The sequence below is a fragment of the Phytophthora cinnamomi genome (assembly GCF_018691715.1).
Source record: "Phytophthora cinnamomi strain GKB4 chromosome Unknown Contig128, whole genome shotgun sequence".
NCBI classification, from domain to species: Eukaryota; Oomycota; class Peronosporomycetes; order Peronosporales; family Peronosporaceae; genus Phytophthora; species Phytophthora cinnamomi.
Genome location: NW_027151061.1, coordinates 274,381 through 300,538, shown reverse-complemented (window position 1 = coordinate 300,538; position 26,158 = coordinate 274,381). Strand labels below are relative to the sequence as shown.

At 54.6% G+C, this 26,158-nt stretch overlaps 14 protein-coding genes across 14 annotated transcripts; 7 read left to right on the top strand and 7 right to left on the bottom strand.

Moving 5' to 3' along the window:
• Nucleotides 1-201: 201 nt before the first annotated feature.
• On the bottom strand, nucleotides 202-690 carry IUM83_15508 (uncharacterized protein; the record flags this gene model as incomplete). Its single annotated transcript, XM_067940328.1, has 1 exon — nucleotides 202-690. The coding sequence occupies one exon, from the start codon at nucleotides 688-690 to the stop codon at nucleotides 202-204; it is 489 nt and encodes a 162-aa protein (XP_067780202.1).
• A 211-nt stretch (nucleotides 691-901) lies between these two features.
• IUM83_15507 (WW domain) lies at nucleotides 902-1,839 on the top strand (the record flags this gene model as incomplete). Its single annotated transcript, XM_067940327.1, has 2 exons — nucleotides 902-929; nucleotides 1,148-1,839. 2 exons carry the CDS (start codon nucleotides 902-904, stop codon nucleotides 1,837-1,839), a joined length of 720 nt encoding a protein of 239 aa, XP_067780207.1.
• Nucleotides 1,840-4,265: 2,426 nt separating this feature from the next.
• IUM83_15506 (Armadillo-type fold) lies at nucleotides 4,266-4,781 on the top strand (the record flags this gene model as incomplete). The annotated part of the gene is made up of 1 exon (XM_067940326.1): nucleotides 4,266-4,781. One exon carries the CDS (start codon nucleotides 4,266-4,268, stop codon nucleotides 4,779-4,781), a length of 516 nt encoding a protein of 171 aa, XP_067780156.1.
• Nucleotides 4,782-7,269: 2,488 nt separating this feature from the next.
• Nucleotides 7,270-9,165, top strand: IUM83_15505 (sodium transporter; the record flags this gene model as incomplete). Its single annotated transcript, XM_067940325.1, has 1 exon — nucleotides 7,270-9,165. One exon carries the CDS (start codon nucleotides 7,270-7,272, stop codon nucleotides 9,163-9,165), a length of 1,896 nt encoding a protein of 631 aa, XP_067780205.1.
• Nucleotides 9,166-9,319: 154 nt separating this feature from the next.
• IUM83_15504 (Carbohydrate-binding domain, family 9) lies at nucleotides 9,320-10,550 on the bottom strand (the record flags this gene model as incomplete). Its single annotated transcript, XM_067940324.1, has 2 exons — nucleotides 9,320-9,969; nucleotides 10,049-10,550. 2 exons carry the CDS (start codon nucleotides 10,548-10,550, stop codon nucleotides 9,320-9,322), a joined length of 1,152 nt encoding a protein of 383 aa, XP_067780155.1.
• Nucleotides 10,551-11,777: 1,227 nt separating this feature from the next.
• IUM83_15503 (elicitin-like protein RAL7A) lies at nucleotides 11,778-12,137 on the top strand (the record flags this gene model as incomplete). Its single annotated transcript, XM_067940323.1, has 1 exon — nucleotides 11,778-12,137. The coding sequence occupies one exon, from the start codon at nucleotides 11,778-11,780 to the stop codon at nucleotides 12,135-12,137; it is 360 nt and encodes a 119-aa protein (XP_067780204.1).
• Nucleotides 12,138-12,514: 377 nt separating this feature from the next.
• Nucleotides 12,515-13,369, bottom strand: IUM83_15502 (putative serine hydrolase (FSH1)-like protein; the record flags this gene model as incomplete). The annotated part of the gene is made up of 1 exon (XM_067940322.1): nucleotides 12,515-13,369. One exon carries the CDS (start codon nucleotides 13,367-13,369, stop codon nucleotides 12,515-12,517), a length of 855 nt encoding a protein of 284 aa, XP_067780206.1.
• A 251-nt stretch (nucleotides 13,370-13,620) lies between these two features.
• On the bottom strand, nucleotides 13,621-14,424 carry IUM83_15501 (putative serine hydrolase (FSH1)-like protein; the record flags this gene model as incomplete). The annotated part of the gene is made up of 1 exon (XM_067940321.1): nucleotides 13,621-14,424. One exon carries the CDS (start codon nucleotides 14,422-14,424, stop codon nucleotides 13,621-13,623), a length of 804 nt encoding a protein of 267 aa, XP_067780154.1.
• Nucleotides 14,425-15,107: 683 nt separating this feature from the next.
• On the bottom strand, nucleotides 15,108-16,616 carry IUM83_15500 (Myosin protein; the record flags this gene model as incomplete). The annotated part of the gene is made up of 1 exon (XM_067940320.1): nucleotides 15,108-16,616. The coding sequence occupies one exon, from the start codon at nucleotides 16,614-16,616 to the stop codon at nucleotides 15,108-15,110; it is 1,509 nt and encodes a 502-aa protein (XP_067780203.1).
• Nucleotides 16,617-16,999: 383 nt separating this feature from the next.
• Nucleotides 17,000-18,384, top strand: IUM83_15499 (uncharacterized protein; the record flags this gene model as incomplete). Its single annotated transcript, XM_067940319.1, has 2 exons — nucleotides 17,000-18,213; nucleotides 18,381-18,384. The coding sequence occupies 2 exons, from the start codon at nucleotides 17,000-17,002 to the stop codon at nucleotides 18,382-18,384; spliced, it is 1,218 nt and encodes a 405-aa protein (XP_067780144.1).
• A 94-nt stretch (nucleotides 18,385-18,478) lies between these two features.
• On the bottom strand, nucleotides 18,479-19,102 carry IUM83_15498 (putative serine hydrolase (FSH1)-like protein; the record flags this gene model as incomplete). The annotated part of the gene is made up of 1 exon (XM_067940318.1): nucleotides 18,479-19,102. One exon carries the CDS (start codon nucleotides 19,100-19,102, stop codon nucleotides 18,479-18,481), a length of 624 nt encoding a protein of 207 aa, XP_067780145.1.
• A 343-nt stretch (nucleotides 19,103-19,445) lies between these two features.
• On the bottom strand, nucleotides 19,446-20,189 carry IUM83_15497 (putative serine hydrolase (FSH1)-like protein; the record flags this gene model as incomplete). Its single annotated transcript, XM_067940317.1, has 1 exon — nucleotides 19,446-20,189. The coding sequence occupies one exon, from the start codon at nucleotides 20,187-20,189 to the stop codon at nucleotides 19,446-19,448; it is 744 nt and encodes a 247-aa protein (XP_067780151.1).
• Nucleotides 20,190-20,452: 263 nt separating this feature from the next.
• IUM83_15496 (uncharacterized protein) lies at nucleotides 20,453-21,168 on the top strand (the record flags this gene model as incomplete). The annotated part of the gene is made up of 4 exons (XM_067940316.1): nucleotides 20,453-20,465; nucleotides 20,565-20,611; nucleotides 20,720-20,810; nucleotides 20,978-21,168. The coding sequence occupies 4 exons, from the start codon at nucleotides 20,453-20,455 to the stop codon at nucleotides 21,166-21,168; spliced, it is 342 nt and encodes a 113-aa protein (XP_067780152.1).
• Nucleotides 21,169-21,199: 31 nt separating this feature from the next.
• Nucleotides 21,200-25,378, top strand: IUM83_15495 (ubiquitin carboxyl-terminal hydrolase 47-like; the record flags this gene model as incomplete). The annotated part of the gene is made up of 4 exons (XM_067940315.1): nucleotides 21,200-21,221; nucleotides 21,305-21,365; nucleotides 21,461-21,482; nucleotides 21,560-25,378. The coding sequence occupies 4 exons, from the start codon at nucleotides 21,200-21,202 to the stop codon at nucleotides 25,376-25,378; spliced, it is 3,924 nt and encodes a 1,307-aa protein (XP_067780117.1).
• Between the last annotated feature and the right edge of the window lie 780 nt (nucleotides 25,379-26,158).

Below are 26,158 nucleotides of genomic sequence, written 5' to 3'. Positions count from 1 at the left end.
GCTTCAAGCTTGGGATTTTTCTCTTGGGCGAGTTTTCCTCGCAGCAAGCTCAGGCCAATAGTAAGGTATTCTTCCACATCTGTTGCCGCTTTCAAGACCGTGGACGTCTCTCCCCAAGAACCCGACAACACCGCCTGACACTTCGTCAGACTCGAGGCCAAAATTTTGTCAAGCATTGAAAAAAGATGGGTAGTTTCCAACTCAACACACGAGAAATGCGTCAAAGCTGCGATGCCACGCGTGCAAGATGGAGTCCGTTGTCACGAAGACGGGCAAGTCGTCCGTGTATAGTCTGTAGTAGATTTCCCCAAAACTATTGGCTTGCATCCGCTGGGAGGCGACCACGCCGTTTGCAGCCAGCTTCTCCTTTTCTGCTGCTGTCAGACGGAAGTCGTACCTGCGATCTTTCCTCAGTGGATGGTGACGTGTGGACTGCATGATGCCCCGCATGTATCTCTCTCCGTGAGTTTCCACAGCTTCTTGGCGCTTCTTCCTCATCTCTTCTCGAGCTTCTGCCGGGTTTGCGTCGAACAGGTCGAAGAACTTGCATTGTTCTAGGACGATAGGCTTGTTGTCAGGTGAAGCGGGGGGACACGACGGGTACTGCTCCACCAAGTCCTTCGACGTCAACGACGTGTCAGTTCGCGACAACGCGGCGGTGAATGCTGCTCCAACGTCGCCTCCGCCCATAGCTGTCTTCTTGTTTTAGCTGTGCGACTGTAACTCGAACCTTGTTCTTGCTCACTCCCAGCAAGTTGCAAAATGAGCAACGAGAAAACTCGGAAAAAATGCCATCAATTCACCGTTGAATCGTTCTGAAGTGTCGTTTTTGAATCGCACAGTGAAAGTCGAAGTTGAAGTTGAAGTGCGCATTTTGCGGATCCCGACCGACCGGAGCAGCATGGGGCGGCGAGCACGCGAAGAGGGCGGTGCGTTCCTCCGCTTCGGGCGCTTCTAGGCTCTCTCGCTCACACTCTCGAGGGACCCACGACCTCCCAGCAGCAGCAGACAGCGTCGACAGCGAGCGCCGTCGCCGCAACAAGCAAGTGAAGCTGCTGCGCGACGGTCAGAGGCCGCGCAACCAACTGCCGCCTGGACAGACGAGAACTAACAGCAGCACCAACGCCACCTACAACACCTGCAACAGGCTGGGGCTGCAGCGACGGCGACTGGGGCTGGAGGACGTTCCTGGAGAAGCTGCACTTCTTCCTGGACAACGAGACGGAGGGGGATTCCCTCGCGTGGCTCGAGGACGGCGTCCGCTTCGTCGTCCACCAGGCGAGTGAGGCGCGGCTCGAGACGTGGCTGGGGCTGCGGGGCTGCTCGCTGCATCAGGTGCTGGAGGCGCTCAACTTCCACTGCAGACAGGAGCTGCACTGGGAGCACGCCATCTACCGCCACGACTGCTTCGTTCGCGGCAACCCACTCAAGATCGACGAGATGCTGGTAGGACGAGACAGCTCGGGGTTGGTCGGTAAGGAGGTGGCGGACATGGCCATGCCCAGCGTCGCCTACAGCTCGGCGCTGAAGCCACTGGAGGTCCGACTCAGTCTGTCGGACTCCCATTCGCAGTCATGGGAAGTCACCATCGCACCGAGCGTCCTGCCCCACCCAAACTTCGACGGTGTTGAGTTTTTCCACTTTGAAGAGAGTGTAGGTGCCGGGAGCAGCGCGGAGGAGAACTCGTGGGAAGACATGCTCGACAACTCGGATCAGTGGAGCGACCACGACTTGAACTCGCCCATGTGGTGGTCCCAGCGCAGCGACTTCTCCAGCATTTGTACGGACGATCTGTCGGACATGGAGTCGCTCTCGCAGCTCAGCACGTACTATGGGTGACGTACGTAGGGAAATCGTGAAAAGTCTTCGCGAACACGAGCGTGGTCTAATACTTTTTTTTTATTATTCCCAACACCAAGACAACGAAAATAGGTATTTAGCCAGCTTCAACGAGCATATTTATGAAGTGGAAGTGCTGTCCGTGTATTTGTGCAAGATCTCACCATGGGCTCAAGACATGCTGTATTTTTATCGGAGATCTGTACATATTCTCACCGTGGTCTGTAGTTTCGCCATTCACTTGTTGGTGCAAAACGGAAACCTGTTGTTCTCCTGGGCGCCATTTATTCAAGCAATTGCTTTCGTACACTGACGATGATGGAGACGAATTTTCGACGACGAGGGGCTGGACATGTCGGAAAACTTGGTGTTGAAGTTGCGAAGGGAACTTTGAGCCCCAAAGGGACTATTAAGAAGATGAAGCAAAATCGCAAGACAAAGGAGCGCCAAGCACAGGAGATGTACAATCTGAACGTTCTAATCGGCCGTCTTGAAGACCGAGATACACAACAACAGGCTTTCGCGACGCTCATGTAAGAAGGCTGACTCGGCAGATCACGATCATCGTCTCTAACTCTGCCGCGTTCATATTTGTAGTGACAATCTTCCGGCACTTGATTCTACTTTGGTGAAGGAAGTGTATGCTTTGATCGAGAAGAACAAGGTAGGTTTTGCTGAGGTGGTTGGAGGTGGTCGATGATACTGACTAAAATTTCGATGTAATGTGTTGATAAAGAAACCGAGTCGCTCGTCAACTCGACGTATGCTGGTCCTACTCATTGCAGCTCTATGCAGATGCCACCCAGTGCAAACCGCCAAACTTCTGCCGCGGATTTTATCCTATACGTGTCTTCGCCTCCGTGACGGTCACGCTAAGACGACAGATGCCTGCGTGATACTGGTGTCAGCGCTCGCATTGTACGTTGTGCCGTGCCCAACTGTATCACTTCCCAGTGGTCAGTTCAGCTCCTCTCCTCGGAAGCATCGTGGAGATAGCAGCTCTCAACAGCCATTCGAAGCAATCGCTGCTGTATTTGCGAGGGAAGCTAACGCGATTGGTGAAGCTGCCACGAGATGCCTCTGTGGACTGCTTCATCCTGTCGATTTTGATGGAGTATCGGTACCAGGTCCTAGCACAATTCTAGCCCATGCCATGCGCGTCCACCCGTTCTTCAAAAACCTTTTAGCCGAGACCGTTGCAAAGATGGATGGTAGCACAATGTTTGCTACGTTTTCGCCGTTGTTCCTTGTCCTACAATCCGCATGTCAGCTAGCTCGAGACGCTCACGAGAAAGCGTCTTTTACCCAATTGGGCGACTACTTCGCTCCGTACATTGCTTCAATCTACGAAGCAATTGAGGATGCCTTCCAGTGTGGACCTCGTGAGGACTGGATGCTACGAAAGCGTGGAATTGAGCTATCGACGATGCTACTAGACATATTCGCACTGCAGGATTCTTCTTGGTGCGTGACAGTCGATGTGGCAAAAGAATACTTCCAATCTCAATTGGTACGTTCCCGGCTTCAATTGCATTTCTACAGATCCGAAACTCAACTAATTGTTGGTGCCTACCGTGTTTGTTCAGGAACGAGTGAGAGCCCTTGTTTTAGCCGGCCGACACGATTCTGTATCACTTGTTCGGGAAGCCACTATCCCTGCAGCTATGGCATTTGAACACCTTGAGAAATTATGTCCACAAGCAGTCAGTGGCGAGCGTCCAAACACTAATGCCCGCTTTGATTTCGTTCCCCCGAATCCTCCGAACTACTCGTTTAGTGGCAAAAGGTGGGCGAAACCTGCAGCGAGTAATGCTCGCGTTGCTCATAACTCTGAGGTTGATGGTAGTACGGACGAACTGCCTGAATTAGCAGCGGATGAAAGTGAACCAAGCTTCGGTGACGCTGCAATGGGAGATGAAGCTTTGCCTTTGCACGATACTTCAACGGACGCAGATCATCTACCAGATGACCTAGCTCCAGTTCCGAACACTACTACACCGGCAAAGCTCGTCCGCAGTCGTTCAGCCAATAGAGCAACTAAAACAACAACGTCAGATAGGGGGGATGAATTTGAACGTAGCCAAGATGACGAGAGCTTTATAGAACAGCTCGTGGATCATGCTACCCCTGAATTCGGTGATGAAACAGAGCATCTAAACCCCGATGATGGCAAGAACCGTGTGGAGCAACCAGCCAATGTGCAGCGCAAAGGCTCTGATTTGAGTCGAGCCGCACCGTCGGCGGCAACGTCCGCAGCACCACGGGTTGGCAACCCTACACGGCCACTAACTTCAGCAGCAGGAGCAGTGCAAGCCGTCGCAACTTTGAAGCAGTTTGCGGCGAGGCAAAGAGCGCAGATGCGCGCAAGACGCACTCAACACCAAGACATCCCTCAAACCTCTCTTCCAAAGCACCGAGCGCCTCAAATGTCTGTAGCTGATGAGGAGGACAACGAACCTCCTAGCAACCGTGATAGCACTAACATTGGGGCTGGTTGGATGGGTGACAGCAACAACGCCAGCGATCTTGAACTTACTCGTGCTGAAGCCGTGATCGAAGCGGCCCATTGCGGCGAGTTCGAGTTGGCCTTCCGCTTGTGTATTGTTGAAGACGACCTGGAGTTGCTACGACGTACAATGGCGGTCGTCAGAACTCCTTGCATGGCGACACTGTCAAACGTGGCGCGCAACGCGTTGTGCACTGCGTTCTTGTCGCTGCTAGATGGCGATGCTAGTGACGAAGCCGAAAACTCGTCCGATATTTGGCTGGCTCTTCAGTGGCTGCAGCGTTGGGCAGCAGACATCAGGCCTGATCGACGGCAATTCGACCAACTCGACGTTAGAGTTGCAGAGGCACTCAAGGCAAAGCTCCGCGAGATGGCCACACTAGCATCGAGGTCAGCACTTGCGGCTGCGCATGTGCTGTTTTTACTCGGCGAATGAGACGTTCGACGCCACTACAAGTGTACGTTGCTGCAGCTGCCAACGGTTTGTATGCAGGCATAAGCAAGATACTGTACGGTGTACTGTACTTTCACAACACCTTGACATCGATCGGTGCGTTGTGATTACACTTGATTCCTATTGACTAAGGGCTACGGCCCTTGATGAGCCCTTCTTAGGAGGGCTCATCTACCGGGAAAGGTAGTCCGTATTGAACTTACCCGTAGCGGTACTACGCCATATTCGGGGGAGCAATACTCTTGGGAGGTGGGACACAATTCACTATGGCTGTGTGTGAGTACGGCGTCTCACTCACCATGAATAAGACAACTGACGGTGCTTCTGCAATTTATTTGCACTTTTCGGCTTGTTCAACAATGCCCTTCCGTGAGCCTATTCAGTCCACAACTACCGAAATGTCTAGGTGGCCTGGAGAAAGCTGCCGGTTATACGGACTTGCCAGTAAGACTCCTAGGAGCACCAGTTCATGCCCACTGCAACTTGAAGTTCGGAGCAGATTTGTGTTTTACACAACAGCGGGCTTGGCGGTTGTTGTGCATCAACAAAGGCATTCTCGAGCGAAGTTCACCGCATTTGGCCGTGACAGGCCTTCTTTTGAGATGCAATTGCAGTCTACAAGGATTGCGTGACGCTTAGGTGCCACAGGCGATAACTCCACTTCGTTGCCCACGGTATCGTTTACATGTAGCGCATTAGTGGATTCCTGGCAGCATGCCCGCGACTGAACCAGACACCTTTACAAATACAATATATATATATTATGAAGATATTATTATACATGTAGTTTGAAACATAGCTCCCCAGTTAATTCATCTCAAACGTAAGATGTGCGATTTTCCCATTTAACAGTTTTGTTGGTGTCGGTAATAACTTCAACATTGAAGCGGGCGGTTGTCGTCTCTCCACGAAAGCATCGTGCCATCAATGTCGAGTGTACATGTATATGGCTCAAATCCACTCACGCAATGGGTTCATCCTTACCTGCACAAATCTCCATCCCAAATGAGGTGCAAGTATGTACATGTAACGGCGAGAATACATGTATATATGTGCACGTACAGTATTTATCGGGTTGCCATATTTATAAACTCCCCTTTCATTATCCCTGGTCTGCGTAACTCGTCGTTGTAAAGCTTAATTTGGTGGTAATTCGGTCAGCAACCAAATTAATCTGCAAACTTGACAGCTTACAGGAGGGATGACTCAGCCGATGACAGACAACCCGAGCTAGAGCGCTTGGTATCCCACCACAAATTCTCTGTACGTGTCGACTGAGAATCTCTGTTGGATAATCCTGCACACGCACATAGCTCTAGCTTAGTTGGTTGGCTTTTCGTTCAATGCTAGGCTCGCGAAGCTTCAACAAGTGGGCACGTAGCAAATGTTGCAATGCCTCTCACTCAACTAACCTTGGAACAGCTTCACGCTGCTTGAGCAGGATTGGATTTGATCGGACGATTCGTTCTCACGGCTGAACATCGAGACACGCATGGTGCTGCCACCATCTGTCCCCCGTCGCTGCTCTCGACGTCTAGAGCTTCTTGAAGTGAACGCGTTGAAGCTTACTTCAATTCTGACATCGTACACTACTAAACAGACAGCGCTTCGCAACGCGCTGCCGGCGTCTTCTAGAAAATTCGCTTTTGATTTGAAAACGAGGTCCTGACGGCCACTCAAACGAACCGCGTTCCAAGCAAAATGGTGGTAAGCTTATTTTAATATTTTAATACTTTAAGCTCTCGAACGGCAAGCACCTGGAAAATACTGAACGAACCAACATCAAAGTCAGAAAAACACTACAGCTTGCGTGGCGGATCCTACGACTTGCTGAGAGTGTATGTATTGTGTTGTCCCTCGCCGAGCCTGCTGCTCACTGAGTGCTCAGCAACCCCAGGCTGGAGAACTCAGTTTGAGGCTCAGCATCGACCGTCGTGAACCGTATTGTCTTTGCGCGTTGCCCGCAAGAACAACGAAGATGTGCCAACACGCGTGTTGCCTTCCGTATCAAATACGTACAGCAGCTCGACTTCACCTTGGAAGTTGCTCGTGCCCAATGTTGGTGCAGGCGCAGCTTGAGGCCGCCTACAATGTCACTAGTGTAAGTTGCTCGGCTCCACCGCGTTCGGGATCAATTCACCCCGTTCTGGTGGTTCGCAAGCTAAAGCATGGCTGCGGGGCTGCAACGCCCCGTCTTGCAACGCCGTTGCGCTGGGCTGGTTAGGTGAGACTTGGCTCGGCTTTGAGCTTCGAATCCCAGTTCAGCGTTGAACCTCTCTACATGTATCAACAGGTGGTGCGGTTGTGTCCGTGTCATTCATGGACTCCGTCGTTGTCGTCGTCATCACCGCCTGGCACGTCCGGTTCACTATCAAATTCACCACCTGGGGCGCAAGCGGCTCACCCCACTCAACTCCTCGATTTCGCCTCGCGTCAGGGTTACCCCGACCAAGCTCAAGTCGTTGTCGTCATGGTCGAGCTGTACACCCAAACGGTGCCCGACACGTCCGGTGGTGCCAAGGTCAACGCCGGCGACATCCTCATCATTGTGGCGGTGCTGGTCTTCACCATGGTCGTGGCCATCGTCGCCTCAATCCAAGCTGGCGAGAGTCACTTGGCCAAGTACTTCCCCTGCGTCAAGCGAGCCAAACGCGACGAGGGTCAAGCACTGGAGTCGCCCGGCGACGCCTACCTCGTATCGGAGACTCCGGGCAAGAAGCTACCCGGTGGTGACGAGCGCGGCTCAACGATTTCACAGCAACGCCCGTCGGCCTCGCTGATTGCTCGTGATGGACCGGAGCACCAAGTCAACGAGGTGTCCAACTTCTTCCTCGCGGACCGCGGCATGCAATGGTACTTCGTCGGCGGTGCCTTGTTTGCAAGCAACATTGGTGCTGAGCACTTCATTGGTATGGCTGGTGACGGTGCTCGTCGTGGCATTGCTGTGGCCATGTACGAATGGTATGCCGCCATTTTGATCCTGTGTCTCGGCTGGATCTTCTCGCCCATTTACCGCCGCTGCGGCGTGTACACGACTCCGGAGTACCTCGAGTACCGCTTTGGTGCTCCGTGCCGTCACTACTTGTCGCTCATTACGGTCATCATGTACGTGTTAACGAAAATGAGCGCCAGTATCTACGGAGGTGCCATTGTCTTCCAAGCTACGTTGGGGTGGAACCTGTATCTTGGTGCCGGCGTCTGCATTTGCCTTAGTGCGATGTACAGCATTGCCGGCGGTCTTCGTGCTGTCATGTACACGGATCTGTTCCAGATGTGCGTCTTCACGCTGGGTGGGCTGGTAGTGTTCGCGTACTCGGTGAACCAGATCGGCGGCTTCGAAGGCATCAAGGAGAACCTGGCTAACCAGGACCGCTCGTCCTGGTTCCATCTCTGGAAGCCAACGGACGACCCCGACTACCCGTGGACGGGTATGATCTTCGGCCAGCCGCTCGGTTCGATCTGGTACTGGTGCATGGATCAAGATCTCGTGCAGCGTGTGCTGTCCGCCAAGGACACAGCTAACGCGAAGGCTGGGTGCTCGTTCGCCAGTATGCTCAAGGTGCTTCCTCCGTTCCTGATCGTCATCCCGGGTATTATTGCCAGCATCTACTTCGACTTCAGCAAGATCGAAGATGGCACTGACGCTGCGTACCCCACTCTGCTGACGGAAATGATGCCCCACGGAATTATCGGCCTCATGATCTCCAGCATCATCACGGCTATGATGTCGAGTCTGGCCTCCGTGTTCGCTGCTGGCTCGTCCGTCGTCACCAACGACATCTACCTCAAGTTCCGCCCGGATGCTTCGCACAAGCAGCTCGTGTGGGTTGGCCGCATGAGTATTGTCATCTTCGCGGTGCTCAGTTTCTGCTGGATCCCCATTATGCGCAACGGAACGGGTCTCTACGAGCAGATTGTCGAGATTCAGAGCTACTTGACCCCTCCCATTGGTATCGTACTCGTGCTTGGTGTCGCCTGGAAGCCGGCGAATGTGTACGGCGCGTTTTCGGCGATGGTTGTGGGCGGTCTGCTTGGCTTCTCGCGCCTGATTTTCGTGACAATTAAGGACGACAGCATGGATGGGGAGCTGCCGGAGTTCTGGAACACCTTCTTCTACATGAACTTCCAGCATTTTGCGCTATTGTTGTGGGTCACCGCCATGGTGGTGTGCGTGGTGGTTAGTCTTCTGACCCAGCACAAGAACCGCCCGTCGGAGGAGGTGCGCAAGTACATGATCCACTGGGACAAGGTTCTGAAACTCGATGCCACGGAACTCGTCAAGCCCATGTGGGTCAACGTCCTCGTTGCCGGCAGTGGTATTGCCGCTCTTGCTGTCACATTCAGCATGTGGATTTACTTCGCGTAGGCTGCCTCGTTGCGAAGGCCAAAAGACAGAGAGAGGGGCGGAAGTTGAATGTATCTTCGGTTGCTTCAGCGAAGCACCATGTAACGAGGTCAAATATCAGTTAGTTTTCATATCAAGCGAGTGTACTTCTGCAGGGAAGACAGCTCCGTGGTCTTCACATGATAGCAGCAATCGGCGAAGCCAACTCCACTTTCTCGACATCGATATGCCCGTCGTCTTCGATGTTTGCTACATACTGAGGGTTATCACCAAAGCCAGAGTATTTCTCCCTCAGCCCAATTTGAGCACTAAACGAATTGTTCGTGATACTAATGTCGATCAGCTTGGTACACTCAATGGCTTCGCGCGAGGAGAAGTACGGCAGCAACTGCTCTAAGCTTGTCGTGTACGTTCCCGTGGCAGCGCGATACGCGTGCTGGGCGTAGTAGTACTGGAAACTTACATACCGCACTCCCCATTCAGGATCGACAGGCACAACTTCATCCATCGTCCACCGATCGTACACGAGCGCTGGTGGATTCTCATCTCGGGGGCGAAACTGAAGGTACCCCCACCACTCCGGCCGATGCATATCGACCGCATTTTGCGCGCTCCAGACCCAGTTTTCCTCTTTAAAGCCCGGTTTCTTTTCGTAGTGTTGCTTCCCGGTCTGTTTGTCGGTGACAACACGGACAGACCACTCGACGCGTGAGAAGTTGATCCGCCAGAAGGAATTGGCGGCAGGCGGAACTTGTGCATTCGAGTGCAATGCAAGTTCCGACAACGGTAGTGCGATCTCTGTGGTCCAATAGTGCAGGCGTTCAGCTGCAGCATGAGACGAACAAGATACTTAGCTGCAAAATCAACAAGAACAACTGTAGGCTGTTCTACTGTACGCACGCACCTGGGTCATTGATATCGCCTTTTACAAACACTGCAGAGCGCATGCCGCTGTTCAACATGTCGAAACCATAGTGTGGGTCCACCCGAGTACTGTTCTCGTGGCCTCCATCCCTGTACGGACGGTTGAGCCACAGGTTCCAGGTTGCATTTCGAGCGTTCAGCTCGAACTCTTTGTAGTTGTGCGTGCTCCCGTCAGCATCCACGAACACCTCGAAGTCATTGTCGTGGAAAATGACCTCGTTGCGCTTCGACACGTTGGCCCACACCTCGGTTTCCTCCAAGTACGCGCCGACGTAGAGGAACTGCTGGTCGTAGCGCAGCTTGAACTTGGTGGCGAACCACGGCTGCGACCAGAAGTGAGGACCCTGAATGTCCTGGAACGGCTCGCTCCAGGGCACCTCAGACCACTCCTTTTCGTCCAGGACGCCGTCGACGGTGATGCTTGTCGCGAGCTGGTCCGTTGCTGGTGGGAGATGGTAGGCAGCATATCGATGAGGGTGCAAGTGTGCGAAATCGCATTGGGACGTATAATCAGACTCGAGTGGTGGTGGCTGTTGCCCTTGACGCACTTCAACCACATCGGCCCAAGTCAAGCGTGGCAGGGTCGTGGACAAAGCGATCAGCTGGAGGCGAACGATGCCGTGCATGATGACTGCAGGCAGGCAGGACGCAACGGATAGATTCCGCTGCTCGCAAATAGAGAGGGGCATATTTCTACACAAGTGTTACATAATTCAACTTCAACTTGGCTGAAATGTTGAGTACATGGCAACTTTTGCACTGGTCGGTGGCCGACTCGGTCAGCTCCATCATAGGGGAAGAGTTTTTCCCACACGGCCGCCGAGAGCTCGAAGTCGACGTGAGTTTTGCTAGTGTGAACGCTATCTATATATCACTGGCGGAAGCCAAATCGCGATGTGATCACGGGGCTGCTTGCAAACAAGGCATTTGCACTGTGGAATATGACGGGAAGATCAGCTTAGAGGACCTCGTCAAGTCAAATAGTGCCGGATTCCGACGCTATCTCCGACTCGGGGTGGCCAGAGTGACGAGGATGTCGATAATTGACCCAATGGCCGCTTCAAGCAAGTAAGGGTGGCTACGCTACAAGACAGGATAGATAGCGTCCATCACACATTTTTTTTACAATAACCTGCTTGGTTTGAGAATGCGGTCGCGGTGCATTTCATACTTATTACCTTCTTGAAGCTGACCGAGCAGCCACACTGTGGGTTTTGAGCGCTGCAACGGCGGAAGTGCCTGCCTCCTCTACGAATTGGATGGTCTCAAGACTTGAGACTTGAGTCAAGTGACCTCGGGATCAGTTTAACTTGAAGCTGTCCGTAGGTCAGGCACACCCCGTGCTTTACGCTGTGCCACGCTAGTCACTCAATGGATCGCGTTGGGTGGACTTTCCGAGTGAGTCAGTGACTCAGAGTCACAGACAAAGCTCGCCTGAATGCCATCCTTGTTGAAGCCGACGCAGCACGTGCCACGCTCATGACGGTGGCAGTCACAATTGCCACACGGCTCACCCTTCAAGATCGATCTTCCCGCTATCTGGGGGCATTCAACGTCGGAGGCGATTGCTGTTTGACGAGAGCACTGTGCTCTTGAGCTCGCTGCAGCAGGAGTTCCGTTTCAAGACTAGGACAGGAGTTCATTGTTCAATCTTCCTCAAAGCTCCAACAACAGCTTCCCTGCCTCCACTCTCCTCCTCTTCCAAGACCATGAAGACCTTTGCCTACGCCACCGCCGCTGCTGTCGCTTGCCTTGCTACGCAGTCTGCTGCCTACAACGATACCACGTGCCCTTCCTCGGAGATTGCCAAGCTTCTGGCCCTCGCCTCGGACACGAACCTGTCTCCGTGCCAGACTGCGTCGGGCTACACGTTCATCCCGCCCTCGGCTTACCCGACCACGGCTCAAGTTAAGCTCATGTGCGTGACCTCGGCTTGCTACTCGCTCATCGCTGACCTACTCGCCCTCGATCCGTCGGACTGCGTGATCAACTTCGGGGTGCCGATCAACGTGCTGGAACTGGCGGAGAGCTTCAAGCCCAACTGCACGGCTCTCGGCCTCTCGGCTTAAGCGACAACCAGCTCACTACGCAACACCTACGAGCAAAAAATGACAGTGACGACCAGTTCGTAGCAAAACTCTTGAATCAAGTTCCGTTTTGATGTGATCTCGTGTTTACTTTGATTCTCCATCAGTTTACCGTAGCCACGACTAGTTCAGCCTGCTCTTCAAATCTGTGACCCCCAACCTGATCGAAAGTACAAAGTATCTAGCATGGAATTTGAGGAATGCGAGGATGCTCGATCCACAGGCATGAGCCTTGTACTTCCAGCGACTTTTTATGTTTCTTTCTCTTTTCACTTTGCTGAACTTGAATTCACGAAAATTCAATTGCACAGCGTAGCTGCTGGTCGTTGCTAAAGAAAACGCCATCAACGCCGAGCAGGTTAGAGCTTGCATACAACGTCTGAGCCCTTGCCGCAATGCTTTTTGATGGCCCGCCCCAACTCCGCGTAGAATTTCTGGTTTCTCGACACCGATGGGAACTTGTGACCACCGTCATGCTCGTAGATCCACTTCTTGAAGTTGTTTGGATCAGCCTTGTCCGCCCAGGACAGGGCAAGACGATGAGATTCCTGGTAAAGTGGGTCCGTCTTGCCTATGAGGTGGATCGATGGCATTGGCACAGGAACACGGTTACCTTGCTTGTCCAGGAACAGCGACTTCACGTTGACGCCGCTCACATCCACACCTCCGACGCAGATGACAAGCTTCCACCAGCGGATGTTGCCGTGGTGCAGGTACCACATCGTCAAAATCGTCAGCAGTGCTGCACCTTGCGAGAACCCAATGACGACGTCGAACGGGCCATGGCGACGAAGTTCCTCGTCAATCCTGACCATGGATTGCTCGATGCCCTTGTAGGAGAGACTCCACGCGTGATCCTCTCCCTTGTCAGCTCCACTTTGAAGCCGAGCCTTGGCCGAGGATTCGGCGTCGTTGTAGAGCAGCGGAGACCCGTCGGCCAGTTGGTTCTCGAACCACTCGTAGAACGGGGCGCTGGATTTGTACGCGCTCTCGATCATTGGGTCGCTCGTTCCGCGCGCTTCGTACGTGCCGTTGAGCAGTACGAATTCAGCTGCGTCCCCCAGCGCCGCCCGAATGCCGCGGGTCTGATCCAGCATCACTTGTCTGTTGGTGCGAAACCCATGCAAGCACAGCACGCGAATTTTTTTGGAGGATTCGAACGGAGGCGGGCTCAGCGCCGTGGGGCGAGGCAGGTTCTCGGCGACGATCACCATAGCAGCGACTTGACTCAAGTCTTGAGGACTGCTGGACGCGCTGGAAAATGTCGACTGAGCAGAGACCATGGCCAACTTCAAGCGGGGTGACGTGCACAGATCGGGCAGGGGCAAGATGACAAGCTTCTGTCACCTCGCGGAAGCTGAAGCAGAGTTTGTTTAACAAGACAAGGGCATACGTCGACTACATTTTCTGGTGGTTGCTGCTGTTCTCTATCAGGCGCTATATGAACTTCATCTGCATCTCTTCCCTACAGTCTCGCCACCGAGCTCTGACGCGAGTCTTCAAAGAACTTCCAGATCGTGCTGGCCAAGTCTGCGTAGAACTGCTGGTGCCGTCCAGGAGACGGGAACTTGTGTCCTCCGTCGTGCTCCAACAGCCGTCGCTCCAGCGGACTGCCCTTGGCGTGCGGCGTGTACATGTCCTTGAGCACGAGCGATTCCTCGTACAAGCTGTCCTTCTGCCCCACCACGTGGATCGACGGGACGGGCACCAAGATCTGCTGCCCTTCGTGCGTCTCGAACAGCTCGCGCACGTTGATCCCGCGCGGGTAGACGCCGCAGACGCAGAGCACGAGCTTCCACCAGCGCTTGTTAGCCTTCTTGAGATACCACATGGACAGGATCGTGAGCATGATGGAGCCCTGCGAGAAGCCCACGGCCAGGTCGAACTCGCCCAGCTCGCCGAGCTTCTCGTCCATGTACTCGATGGCCTGGTCGATGTCCTCGAACTCGAGACACCAGCGCTTGGTGGCGCCCCTCGGGACGCCCTCCTCGGCCTCGATGTCCTCCCGTTCCTCCTTCTCCAGGTAGCGGGCGCCCCACCACTCGTAGAACGGCGCCGTGTCGCCGAACATGCGCTCGATGATCTCGTCCGTGGGCCCGCGGGCCTCGAACGGCCCGTTGAGGAAGACGAACTCGGCGTCGGGGCCCAGCGCGTCGCGCAGCCCGCGCGTCTGACTCTGCATCACCTGGACGTTCGTGCGGAAGCCATGCAGGCACAGCACGCGCAGTTTCTTCTTGGGCGGTGAAGATGCGGATAAGGTGGCGGCCATGGCTGGAAGATCGGCGGGCAGTTAGCTAGCTACTGGAGTGAGCTCGCTCGGAGCCCAGGGAGGTGGCGGAGACGCCGCAATGCAATGGCGACTAGCGACGATAGCGTCGTTTGACGTAAGCAGAGCGGCTCTGATTGGTCGGTTTTCTGCGCGTAAACCACGAAGCGCATTGCGCGCATCTTACAGGTTGCAACTCAACGGCTTGCCCTGCTCAATAGCAATGGTGAATTGTTCTTCAAGCTGTTGTCTAGCGTGTCAATGGTTGGTACAGTTACAGTGCTCAGTACTGTGGAGATGAAGAGTACTGCCACAGGGCGCGCCCTCCTTGAAGGGCTGCAGCAGGCGACGCACGTGCGAAGTAGCCGGCGCCACCGCGCGCAGCAGGCCGAGCTGGGAGGTCCGTATCAACCACCTGGCGGCACTCCGGCCGCTGCGGACAAACAACCCAGCTCACTTCACTAACTACGCCGTACACGAGTGTTTGAACGTCGAAAAAAGTCGTTGTTAATACGCTGTCACCATGCTGCGGTATCACTATGGACTGAATAAGTATTGTGTTGGCTCGATCTTATGTTGTCACCGTGATCGTTGGCGCCTGCCTTCAACCGGCAGTTTGATCTTGCCTGCTGATGCACTGCTGCGTTTGGCATCGATCCGCTCGAAATGTTTCATGATTGTTGCCTTTAGACGAAGCCGCCACCGCCAGCTCTGCTCACCACGCCGTCGATGTTCAGCATGATGTTGCCTTGGCGATTCGCCACGAGCACCTCCGACAGTAGACTGTTCGATGTGTCGCCCGACACCACGGTCTTCTTGTTTCGAGCGAGTGAGCCGAGCATGTCCAGCTTCTTCATTTCCAGCTCGTGCTTGCGGACCTTCTCCAGCTTACTAACAGCTGCACCCTCGGCGCGCGCGACAATCTCCGCGGCCTTCGATTCGGACGTGGCGCGGATTTCATCCTTGGTGGCATCCAACTGCATCTGCAGTGCTGCCTTCTCCGCGTTGATGAGGTCGATCTCAGCGTCACAGTGGGCGTTTTTCTCCGCCGCGATTCCCACGGTCTCGGCCTCAATTTCGGCAATCTTCAGGGAAGCCTCGACATCGATGTTGTTGCACGTCACTGTGGTCTTCTGCTTGATCTCTTCATCTGCAAGCTTTGTCTGTGCGTTGATGAGGTCGATACCCTTTCGGATTTCAGCGCACTTGGCTTTGCCAGTCTGTTCTTCTTCCATGTACATCATCCTGCGCTTGAGTTTGGTCGTGTCGATCTCTTCCTTGTACTGCAGCATCTGCATGTCACTCAACTGCTTCATGTTCTGCTCCTTGATGGCGCTCAGGTGGGTCGTGCGGTTTTCCATTTGCTTCTGGAACTCCTCTGGAAGCGTGACGTTCGTGATAGCGACGCTGGTGATCTGCACGCCGTACGTGTTGAACTGGTCGTTCAGACTGCGCTTGATGTCCTCCGTGACGCAGTAGAGCACCTTGTCCTCCGCAGGGATGTCCTCGTCCTTTACAGGTTCCTTCATCTTGGGAGAATGGAACTCGTCGTTCGCATGTCGGTTCGTGCGGAAGTTGAGTGCCCCCGTTTTGAACCTCTCGCGCATGGTGCCGTCACGAAGCTGGTACACTTCCGTGTGCTCCACACTGCGAGCCAACGCCCGAACAGCTTCGTCTTGAGCAGCACGGAGCTGCACCTCGAGCCCGTTGGGGCCCAGCTCATACACGAAGCGACGAACGAGCTCCGGGTCTTCGCCCTTGGACTCGTCGCCCATGATGCGCAGGATCAGACACATGTCGATACCCACGGTCACGTCGTCCGCAGTCTTGCAGCCCTTCACGGGCGTGTCGAACACAATGTACTGCTTGGTCACGAGGGCCGACCTCTTGGTGAAGAGCGAGGCGAAGTGCATGCCCGGCGGCCACACCGGCGTGCGGGTGCCGTCGGGCTTGACGTAGTCAACGTCGCGGCCTTGGTTCTGCACGAGCGCGTAGGTGCCCTCTGGGATGCGGATGTAGGGCTTGAGCAGGCTCCGGCCGGGGGTGACGATCACGACGGTGTTGCCGTCGTAGCAGGCGCCGAAGATGCGGTTGGTGCTGTCCACGCGCCACGTATTGCGGTACAGCAGGCGCGTCTGGTGCTGCGAGCCGCCAGGAAGCGTGTCCGCGTTGAGTTTGCTGCCGCCCGAGCCCATGGAGAAAGGTGAGAGGTGAGGGTTGGGTGAGACTTGTGCGCTTGGATGGAAATTCAGGAATGACTTCGAGTCTGTGGTGCCGGAACACGCACTTCAACGTCCGGTGCAAAGCTCAAGCGATATGGGTACATTCCGCCCATACGAACACCAAGAGAAGTGGAATCTTGAGACCAGTTGTCTTCAGTCATCGATGGATTCCCACATTGGTAGCTTCAGGTATATCAGGCCCTGGGTATATGGCTCCACTTTCGTTCTAGCTACACACGTGTTTTTCCGTAGGTTCTTTCCGGCCTTGAAGTCGAGGTGCTAGTTGCACCCAGCTTCTCCATTTCCAAACTTACCGACTGCTCCACACTCCTGCAAGTACCAACCAAGCCGACGAGATGACCCGCGGAGAAGAGACCCGTTACCGGACCCGGGTGAACCACCTCGTGCAGAAGGACATCCACAAGCCCATTGACGCCATGAAGCACTTCAACGCCAAGGTGACGGACGGCCGCATCCCGATCGTGCTCACGCCCAGCTACCCGGCGCTCATGACGCCCTTCATGAAGGTGCCGTCGGGTCTGTGGGTGTTCAAGCAGAAGTGGAACGCCCACGCCGGCATGATGGATCCAGGGCTCAAGATGTTCTGGCCGGCGTGGAACCGCGTCTCGCACATCGTCACCAAGCAGGCGGTCACCTACTCGAACCCCGTGCGCGGGTGCCCCACGTCCGACAACGTCATGGTGGACATCGACATCTCCATCAGCTTCCAGATCGGCCCCACGGAGGACGACGCCTACACCTTCGTGTACTTGTTGGGGGCGCACCGCTTCGACGAGCTGCTCTACAGCTTGACGGAGGAGGCCATTCGTGGCCTCGTGCACTCGGTGCGCCATGACCAGGTACACGACCTGCGAGAGGAGTTCGCCATGGGCATGAAGACGGACCTGAACGCCAAGCTCAAGTCGTACGGCGTCTTCATCCACAACGTGAAGGTTACCAATGTGGACCTGCCAGTGGCGCTGTCCAGGACGCTGGAGGAGACGACGGCGTTCAAGACGCGCATGGAGGAACAGGAGAAGAACCACGAGAACCAGATGCGTATCCTGCTGAACCAGGAAACGCAGAAGCTCACGGCGCTGGAGAAAAACAACGAGCGTGCGATCCAGGATCTGCAGGCTGAAAGTGTGCGGGCGGCGATCATCCGTGACGAGAGACGCACGATCGCAGAGGCGAAGGCTCAAGTCACAGTCGCCGAGCACGTGTCGAGAAATGAAAACAAGATCAAGGCCGCGGAGGGCTACAAGGCTGATGCAGTCGCCAGCGCCACCGCCAAGACGGTGAAGCGCAAAGCGCTGCCGATTGTGGAGCTCAACAATCTCAAGACGGACTTTGAGCAGTTTGTGAATGTCGCGAAGGTGAAGGCAGAGGCACGAATTCAAGCTGCCGAGAAGGAGGCCGAGAAGATTTCGGCGAACGCTGAAGCAGAGGGCAACTCTGCTGCATTCCTGAAGGCGAAGCGTGACTACGACTACAGTGAAAAGAAGATCCGCATGGAGACTGCTCTGCTGGAAGCCGTTCCGCTTGTCATCAGCGGCAAGAATGGCGACCAGCTCATTCAAGGCACCCTGCTGCAGACAATTGAGACTGCGAAGTAAGAGGTGAAGGACGGCGAAATTAGCGCTTTTCAAGACCCAGCTCGCCCACTGGAAGGTATGAGCTAGCATTGTGTCTTGAGTATATATTTTGGCAGCACGCCACAGTTTGCGTAGATTCGAGGTAGGTCATCACTTTTTCAGGAAACACCTACAATTTCAAAATCATATTTTTGCAGCAACTAGGGAACTCTCGACTGTAGGATACCGTTGTCAATCGTCTTACTGCCCGCAGTGTTCGCGGATCATATTGGAGAGTTTTTCGTAGAGTTCTGGGTAGCGATCTCCAGACGGGAATCGATGCCCGCTCTCATGTTCGAACACAAACTTGCTCAAGGTCGATCCTGGTGGGTCGTCCGCGTACAGATCGGCATGCTCGCGACACGTGCTGTAGTACTGGTCCTTCTTCCCTATCAAGTGTATCGAGGGGATCGGTACACGATTAGGTGTGCCGTCCGGGTGCTCGAAGAGCGGACGTAAGCCTGCGTCGCGCACTCGAGTGCCTGAGCAAATGAGGCAGCACTTCCAGAGGCGCTCATTGCGCTGATGCAGATACCACATCGACAAGGCAGTGATCATCTGCCCGCCTTGCGAAAAGCCAATCGCAGCGTCAAAGGGACCATGGTCATGTAGGTGTTTGTCGATGTGTTCCACCACGCGATCAAAGCCGACGTACTGGTGATACCATCCGTTGTCACTGCCGTCAGGCTGGCGATCCAGCTTGTTGATATGACCCCACTCGTAGAATGGTGCATGGTCCTGGTACAGCCGCTCGATCACCTCGTCAGGAGGACCACGCGCCTCAAACGGAGCTGTAGCAAACACGAATTCCGCATGGGGGGCCATGGCGAGACGCAGTGCCCGAGTTTGGTCCTGCATCACCTTCACGTTCGTGCGGTATCCATGGAGACACAAGATGCGAAGCTTTTTCGCGACGGACATGAAGGTGGTTGGTGGTGAATAACTCGCGCGGCAAAGACGAATGCTAGCTTGTCGGCAAATTTGGATGTGAGGATCCGCTTCACTGAAGAGCCTCCACGTCCGAACCTTGCGTTTAACTGCGACGTCGCGAACTTCAAACACGCGGGGTGATGAGTCTGGGTAGTTCAGTCAGCATCATTCCCCCCATACAGGTGCAAGACACCTGCAGACACATTTACGTATATTTCTCTGCTCTAGGCTCAGAAACTCACTCGCAATGCAGTCGGATGGTCCGAGCTACGTCCTCGTAGAGCTGTTCGTGCCGCTCTCCAGACGGGAAGCGGTGGCCCGTGTCGTGCTCGAACACGAACTTGTCGCGCGCTGCCCCCTCCGGTTGGTCCTCGTACATATCCGCCATCTCCTGGCAACCACGCTGCCACTTATCCGTCTTGCCGATGATATGAATCGACGGCACCGGCACCAGCCGAGGCATCCCGTCCGGGTTCTCGAACAGCGGACGCAGTGCAGCCCCACGCACCCGAGGGCCGCAGACGCTCACGCAGCACTTCCACCAGCGCTTATTGTGGTGATGCAGGTACCACATCGTGAGCGCCGTCATCGTCTGCGCGCCCTGCGAGAAACCCACGACGGCGTCGATCGGCCCGAGCTTGGGGAGCTGTTCGTCCATGTACCTCACCGTGGTGTCCCAGTCCACGTAGTCGTGGTACCAGCCCTGGTCCAGATACTCGATCTCCTGCGTCTCGGGGTCGAGTCGGTGCGGCCGCTCGCGTTCCACGAAGCTGCCCCACTCGTAGAAGGGCTTGTGCTCGGCGTAGAGCTTCTCGATGACGTCGTCCGAAGGTCCGCGGGCCTCGATGGGCCCGTTCAGGAACACGAACTCGGCGTGCGGCGCCAGCGCCTTGCGCAGCCCGCGCGTCTGGTCCTCCATGATCTTGGCGTTGGTGCGGTAGCCGTGCATGAACAGCACGCGGAGCTTCTTGGCCGCGCCCATGACCGCTGCAATTGGAGACTGAGGTGGTCAGCTGATGGACGAGCGCAATGCAATGTATGACGTCAACTTCAACTGTCAGTTTACGTACGAAACACCATAATGACATATGATACACCATAATAGTGTATGACACACCATATTATTGTTCAGAGCCGCGTATCCAGCGTCTCGGCCTGCGATTGGCCGATATTCCGTAGGGGCGAAGTAGCAGCTGGGTCAATTCACAAGAGGCAAGAACAAGTCCACCGGTGTCAGACGGCAGCATGAGTGGAGGGGGTATGTGTCCCCCAGGAGGGCTCTTCGTGTGCATTCGCGGCGCCCGGTTGACTGACGCGCGTCTCCTGTCCCCGTTGATGTCTGTTTCTTCCCCTGCAGGCTACTTGTGCGGCACCATCTTCAGCTTCATCGGCTTCGTCTTCCTGGTACGCAGACATGACGCTTTCGGTGGTCGCGTTCGCACTCTCCACCGATACTGCAGCCGGACTGACCCCGTGTATCTACTGCCTATTGCTGCTGCGTATTGTATGCAGGTGGTGGTGGGCTCCCTGCTGAAGCTGCAGCCGATGTACATCCACAACGCCAAGACGCCGAACTCCGGTGCCAACTCTTGCTTCGAAGCCGGTATGTCAGTCATAGACGCAGGCAGGATCTGTCTGTATTCGGCTGAGTCTAAAGTGGGTTACGAGTGCTAATGATGATGTGGTGTTGTGGTTTAATTCGTGGTGCATTGGTTGCTGCTACTGTGGATGTTGATTTCTTTTGCATTGAAAATCTCCGCTGCGATGCAGCCATGCTGTACGCCGTGGCGATGGGTGTGTGCTACACGATGTGGCGGAAAGAGAAGCTGCGCGCGGGCGAGTTGGACTTCCTCTCCGACACGTTCACGCTCAAGCGCGACAGGGCGTACTACGGCTCGGAGGACTCGGACGAGGAGCTGCCGCTGGCGAAGAACATGTCTCCCACGCCGCGCATGGTGTAGAGCCTTGGAACTCGTCGACGTCAGACCAGCGATGATATCTAAGACCACAAACTGTTTGCATAGCTACTGCATCCTCGCATTGTGTCTGCCGACTGCACTCACCCGATCCTTCGTTTGCATCCTCCTATGTCGCCAGCATCAAGCTATCAAACACCCCAGCAACGCGTCACTAGAGCAAAACTCACATCCAGCACAAGGTCTGCTACATGCCGAGAAGAAATGAGCTAACCCATGTTGTCACTAGTATCCTCGTTCCCACGGTACTTCTTTTTCGTGTACCGTCACACGAAAGTACCCCTCCCCTCCCCAACCTGGTAGATCTCTCTCCAGTAGCGAATTCCCTCGAGTGCAGCGCAGCATGAGCGACTGGCGCCCGGCCGATGCGCCGAAGCCCTCGGGCACGGGCTGGGACTCGAGCGACGACGACGACTTCTCGGCCTCGCGCGAGCAGCACCGCTCGCAGGTGGCGTCCGTGCTGAGCCAGCTGCCGCGCCCGGCGGAGGACGACGACAACGAGAACGACGACGCGGCCACGAGCGCCAGCGTGCAGTCCACGGCGCTCACGACGTACAGCTCGTCGGGCCTGGACGGGCTCTACGAGTCGTCGGGCTACACCAGCAACGGCAGCAGCAGCTACGCCAGCTCGGCGGGCTACAGCCGCCCGCGCAAGGTGTTCACGGGGCTGTCCAACCAGGGCGCCACGTGCTACATGAACAGCCTGCTGCAGAGCATGTTCATGACGCCCGAGTTCCGCCAGGGGCTGTACGACTGGACGTGCCACCGCGCGGCCAAGAAGGCGGCGGAGCAGAAGGAGACGGAAGGAGAAGAAGAAGATGAAGAAGAAGAAGAGGAGGAGGAGGAGGCGGATGAAGACAACATCCCGCTGCAGCTGCAAAACCTGTTCGCCAAGCTGCAGCTCACGACGCAGGACTCGATCTCCACCAAGGCCCTGACCAAGAGCTTCGGCTGGACGGGGGCCGACGTGTTCCAGCAGCACGACGTGCAGGAGCTCTGCCGCGTGCTGCTGGACGCGCTCGAGAGATCCTTCAAGGGCACGGTGAACGAGACGCTGGTGAACGATCTGTACCAGGGGTCCTTGAAGGATTACGTGCAGTGCTGCGAGTGCGGCTACGAGAGCTCGCGGATTGATAACTTCCTGGATTTGTCGCTGGTGATCCGGCCCTTCGGATCCTCCGAGATGATGAAGACCGTGGAGGAGGCCATCGAGCTGTTTTTGAGGCCCGAAGTGCTGAATAAAGAGAACCAGTGGATGTGCGACAGGTGCAAGGTCAAACGCGACGCCATCAAGGGACTCAAGTTCTCCAAGCTGCCGTACATCTTGATGCTGCAGCTGAAACGCTTTGACTTCGACTACGCCACGATGAACCGCATCAAACTGCACAACAAGGTGACGTTCCCCAAGTACCTGGATATGAACTCGTACGTGAGCGATGAGAAGGGCGGTGTCCGTGGAAAGATCGCCAGAAAAATGTCGATGGAGCGGCACGTGTTGGAGGGCAAAAACCACCACAATTCGACTGACGATGCGGCCCCTGCGACGCCTTCCTCGCCGCCTCCGACACCAGGGCTGGCCGCTCTTGGTGAACGCATGCACCGTCTTTCTTCGATGGACGAGTCACAGCCGATGACATTTGTTAAAGACGACGAGGAGAGTGATGGCGATGACGACGATGACGATGAGGAGGAGGACGGGGATGAAGCCGTTGTGTTTGACACATGGAGCCCCACGTTCGATCCCGAAGTCATGATCAAGCGCTCAGGACCGCACGTGTACGAGCTGTACTCGGTTCTCATTCACTCTGGCAGCGCGTTGGGCGGCCACTACTACGCTTATATTAAATCTCTAGATACCGGGAAGTGGTACAACTTTAATGACTCCAATGTGAGTGAGATCTCGGACACGGAATTGCAGACAGCGTTCGGAGGTGCCAGTGGCTCGGCATACAGCATGCGATACAGCACTTGCGCGTACATGCTCCTGTATCGGCTGGTAAACGCAGACAAAAACGTGAACGTGATTCTACCAGAAAGCATTCCGCAGTATTTGAAAGACAAGATCCGTGCTGACGAAGATAAGATTCGCAGACTTGAACAAGAGCGGCTAGAGATGGCCAAAAAGGTGCAGGTCAAGTTCTTCATGAAGGGTTCAAAACCTAAAAACTTAGAGAAGGCGATCTATGTGTACAAGACCGCAACAATTCGAGAGGCGCTTGAGATTGCGTGCAAGGAGTTTGGCAAAGAAAAGGATGTGGTACTTCCTTCGATCGAAAACGTGCGCTTGCGCGGGTACAACGATTATAACTGCCTCCTTTCTGACACATACGATGACAAGGAGGACATGACGTTGTCGTCACTAGGCATTTACGCTGGTCAGCAGATGTTCCTTGAGGTGAAGAGTGATAATGAGGAGTGGGAGCAGCATGATCCGACGAAGTTACAGCTTTTCATTCGACGGTTTGTCGACCCAGAATCGGACAACACGGGTAGCGCACCCAGTGGAGTATTTATGGCGAGGTGTGTCCAAGTGGAGGAGGACGCGAATGTAGGGTCTCTCTGCGCTCTAGTTGCCAAGAAGTTCTCTGTCTCTGTTGGCCATAAGGTTCGACTCATCAAAAAGAGTGCTACTACATACAGCATTTCCGCAGCCAAGATTCTAAACGCGAACGAAGAGGACCGTACACTAAACTTGCGACTGAAGATGGATTTGCATTTGATGAATGGTACCGAGTTGTATTTCGAGGAGACAGCCGACCTCACCCTTGCGTCACCGGCTGAGGCATTCTTCGAACGTGAGGCCAATATGATCACCGTCAACTTCAAATATTTGACTAGTCCAGCGGAGCCTATTCGCATCGACCGAAGAGAGACCATCCGCACGCTGAAGGAGCGGATTAGTACCAAGATCGGTTTGCCGTCAAACAAGTTCAAGATTTTGCGTGGAATCAACAGTGCTGGCGTAGAAATCAAGGCAATTGATAGCACTCTGTCAAAACTATCCATTGGCTCCAATCACACAGTGTTCGCTTTGGAGGGCACTCCGTTGAACACGGGCGAGTACAACTTTAGGTTGATGTTCTATAACCCGGCGGGCGCTAGTTCAGCTTCTCCTGAAAACGATGATGGTAGTAACCAGGACCAGCCAACAGTCACAAGTGCTGATGGCGGTGACAGCCATGATTTGTTCGATATCGATGAAATCCTGGTGGCGACAGGAAAAGACGACCTACTGCTGACATTTGTGAGCCAAATTGTCATCAGTGAGGAAATGCTGGTGGAAGATATCCGTAAAAAGGTGTGGGATGACTTGGTAGAGAAAAACTTGGTGAATGGAGACGACGGTAACCTCACTCCGTCTTTCATTCGACTTCGCGACCTGCGTCAAAGTACAATGACAAGTGTGTTGGTCGATGGTCAAAAACTTGTGGAAGCGTCAAAGCTTGCAGTGTATGAAGGAAGAAGTATTGTGGCAGAACTGTTGCCGGAGCCAGAGACGTCCGAGGTGAACCATCGGATTGTTGAATTTGCGTATGTGAATCGCGAGACGTGGCGATTTGTCAAGAATATGCGACGGGAGGTCGTTATTTCAACCTCGGAAGAGGAGGACCATCCCGAGACGTACTTGGCTGCTGCTGCTAGCGCTGCATTGTCGATCCCTGCGGAGCGGCTGGCTTTTGCCCGTATTCCGTACCACCGTGACTCGATCGACATCCTTGAGGTGGTTTCGTACGATTTTGTACCCGCTGCGACGTTCGCACACAAGGAGTCCGAGTACCAGGAACTCTTCCTTGTGATTGACACGGACGTTCAAATGAAATACATGGGAAATCACGAGCGCCAGCTCATTCAGAGTTTCCTGACGAAGAAAAGCGAGGAAAAGACGCGCGCACTGCGTGCTAAGTACTCGTCGACATCCAGTAGCAACAATAACTACCAGTATCATAAGCCCAAGGAAGCTGCGTTGGTGATCCGCACCAGGTCAAGGACGAGTGAGAAGGAGCACAAGGGTGGCAGCATTGGAAGCAGCAATGGCAAAAACTCGAATGGTGTGAGCATCCGCACGCCAACGCGCCGTGCTGAAAAGGCTGCCACGCGCCATCATGCCTCCTCCGATACCGACGATGAGGATGACAATGACTACATAACGGAGAAGTCTGGAGTAGAGATGGATCTGTTTGGAGACCCGGCATAAGGACGATGGTAGACCAGTTTCCGCCTGATGAGGTCAGGTGAATACACGAATAGGACTGCACGCAAGAAATAATTCAAGTACATTGACCTGAATCACATCCTGCTTCCCTTAACTCTTTGACTACTTGACTCTTCGACGAGCTACAGAAGGCTGAGATGACAGCGCATGTTTCAATGTGCATCGAGTCTATTTCAACGTGGCTTGGGTGGCTCAAAAAATCTGTGTGGGCTTCGAGTCGAAGCCTTCAACGTTAACCGAGGAAGTACCCATCACGAAGCGGCTAGCCTCGTGAAACTTGTTTCTCATCCTTAACGCAGTACACGACGGACTCCAGATGGAATGAGCTGGCATTCCTTTTCTTTACTATAGGTTTGTTTTCATACTTCAAGTAAAATTCTTTATCAGCTAAATTAAGGCGACATCAAGTTAATGGTGCCGGGGCTGCAATTTCTCATTGTTGCACTTGCAACACCAGAATTGTGTTACTGGAATTTGCCGCGGACGCATCACTTGCTGTAGTGGAAGGAGCAGCAGCCTGATGGATAGGTCCGTTTTCGGGACAAGTCGATTTCGACGTACCCTCGCTCTTGTTGCGGCATTTGGTTGGCTCGCACGAGCATTCATCAGTGCAGTCACGGTTCTGCGATTTGCATGCGCATGCTTTAGTAGCACACTTTCCATGACAGGAGCAGCAAGTAGCTGCACTCGTCTCCAGTAATTCATCAATTTCCTCCATGACGTCGGCACTTTTTGCTGCCACCGCTTTTGCTGCTGGCGTGC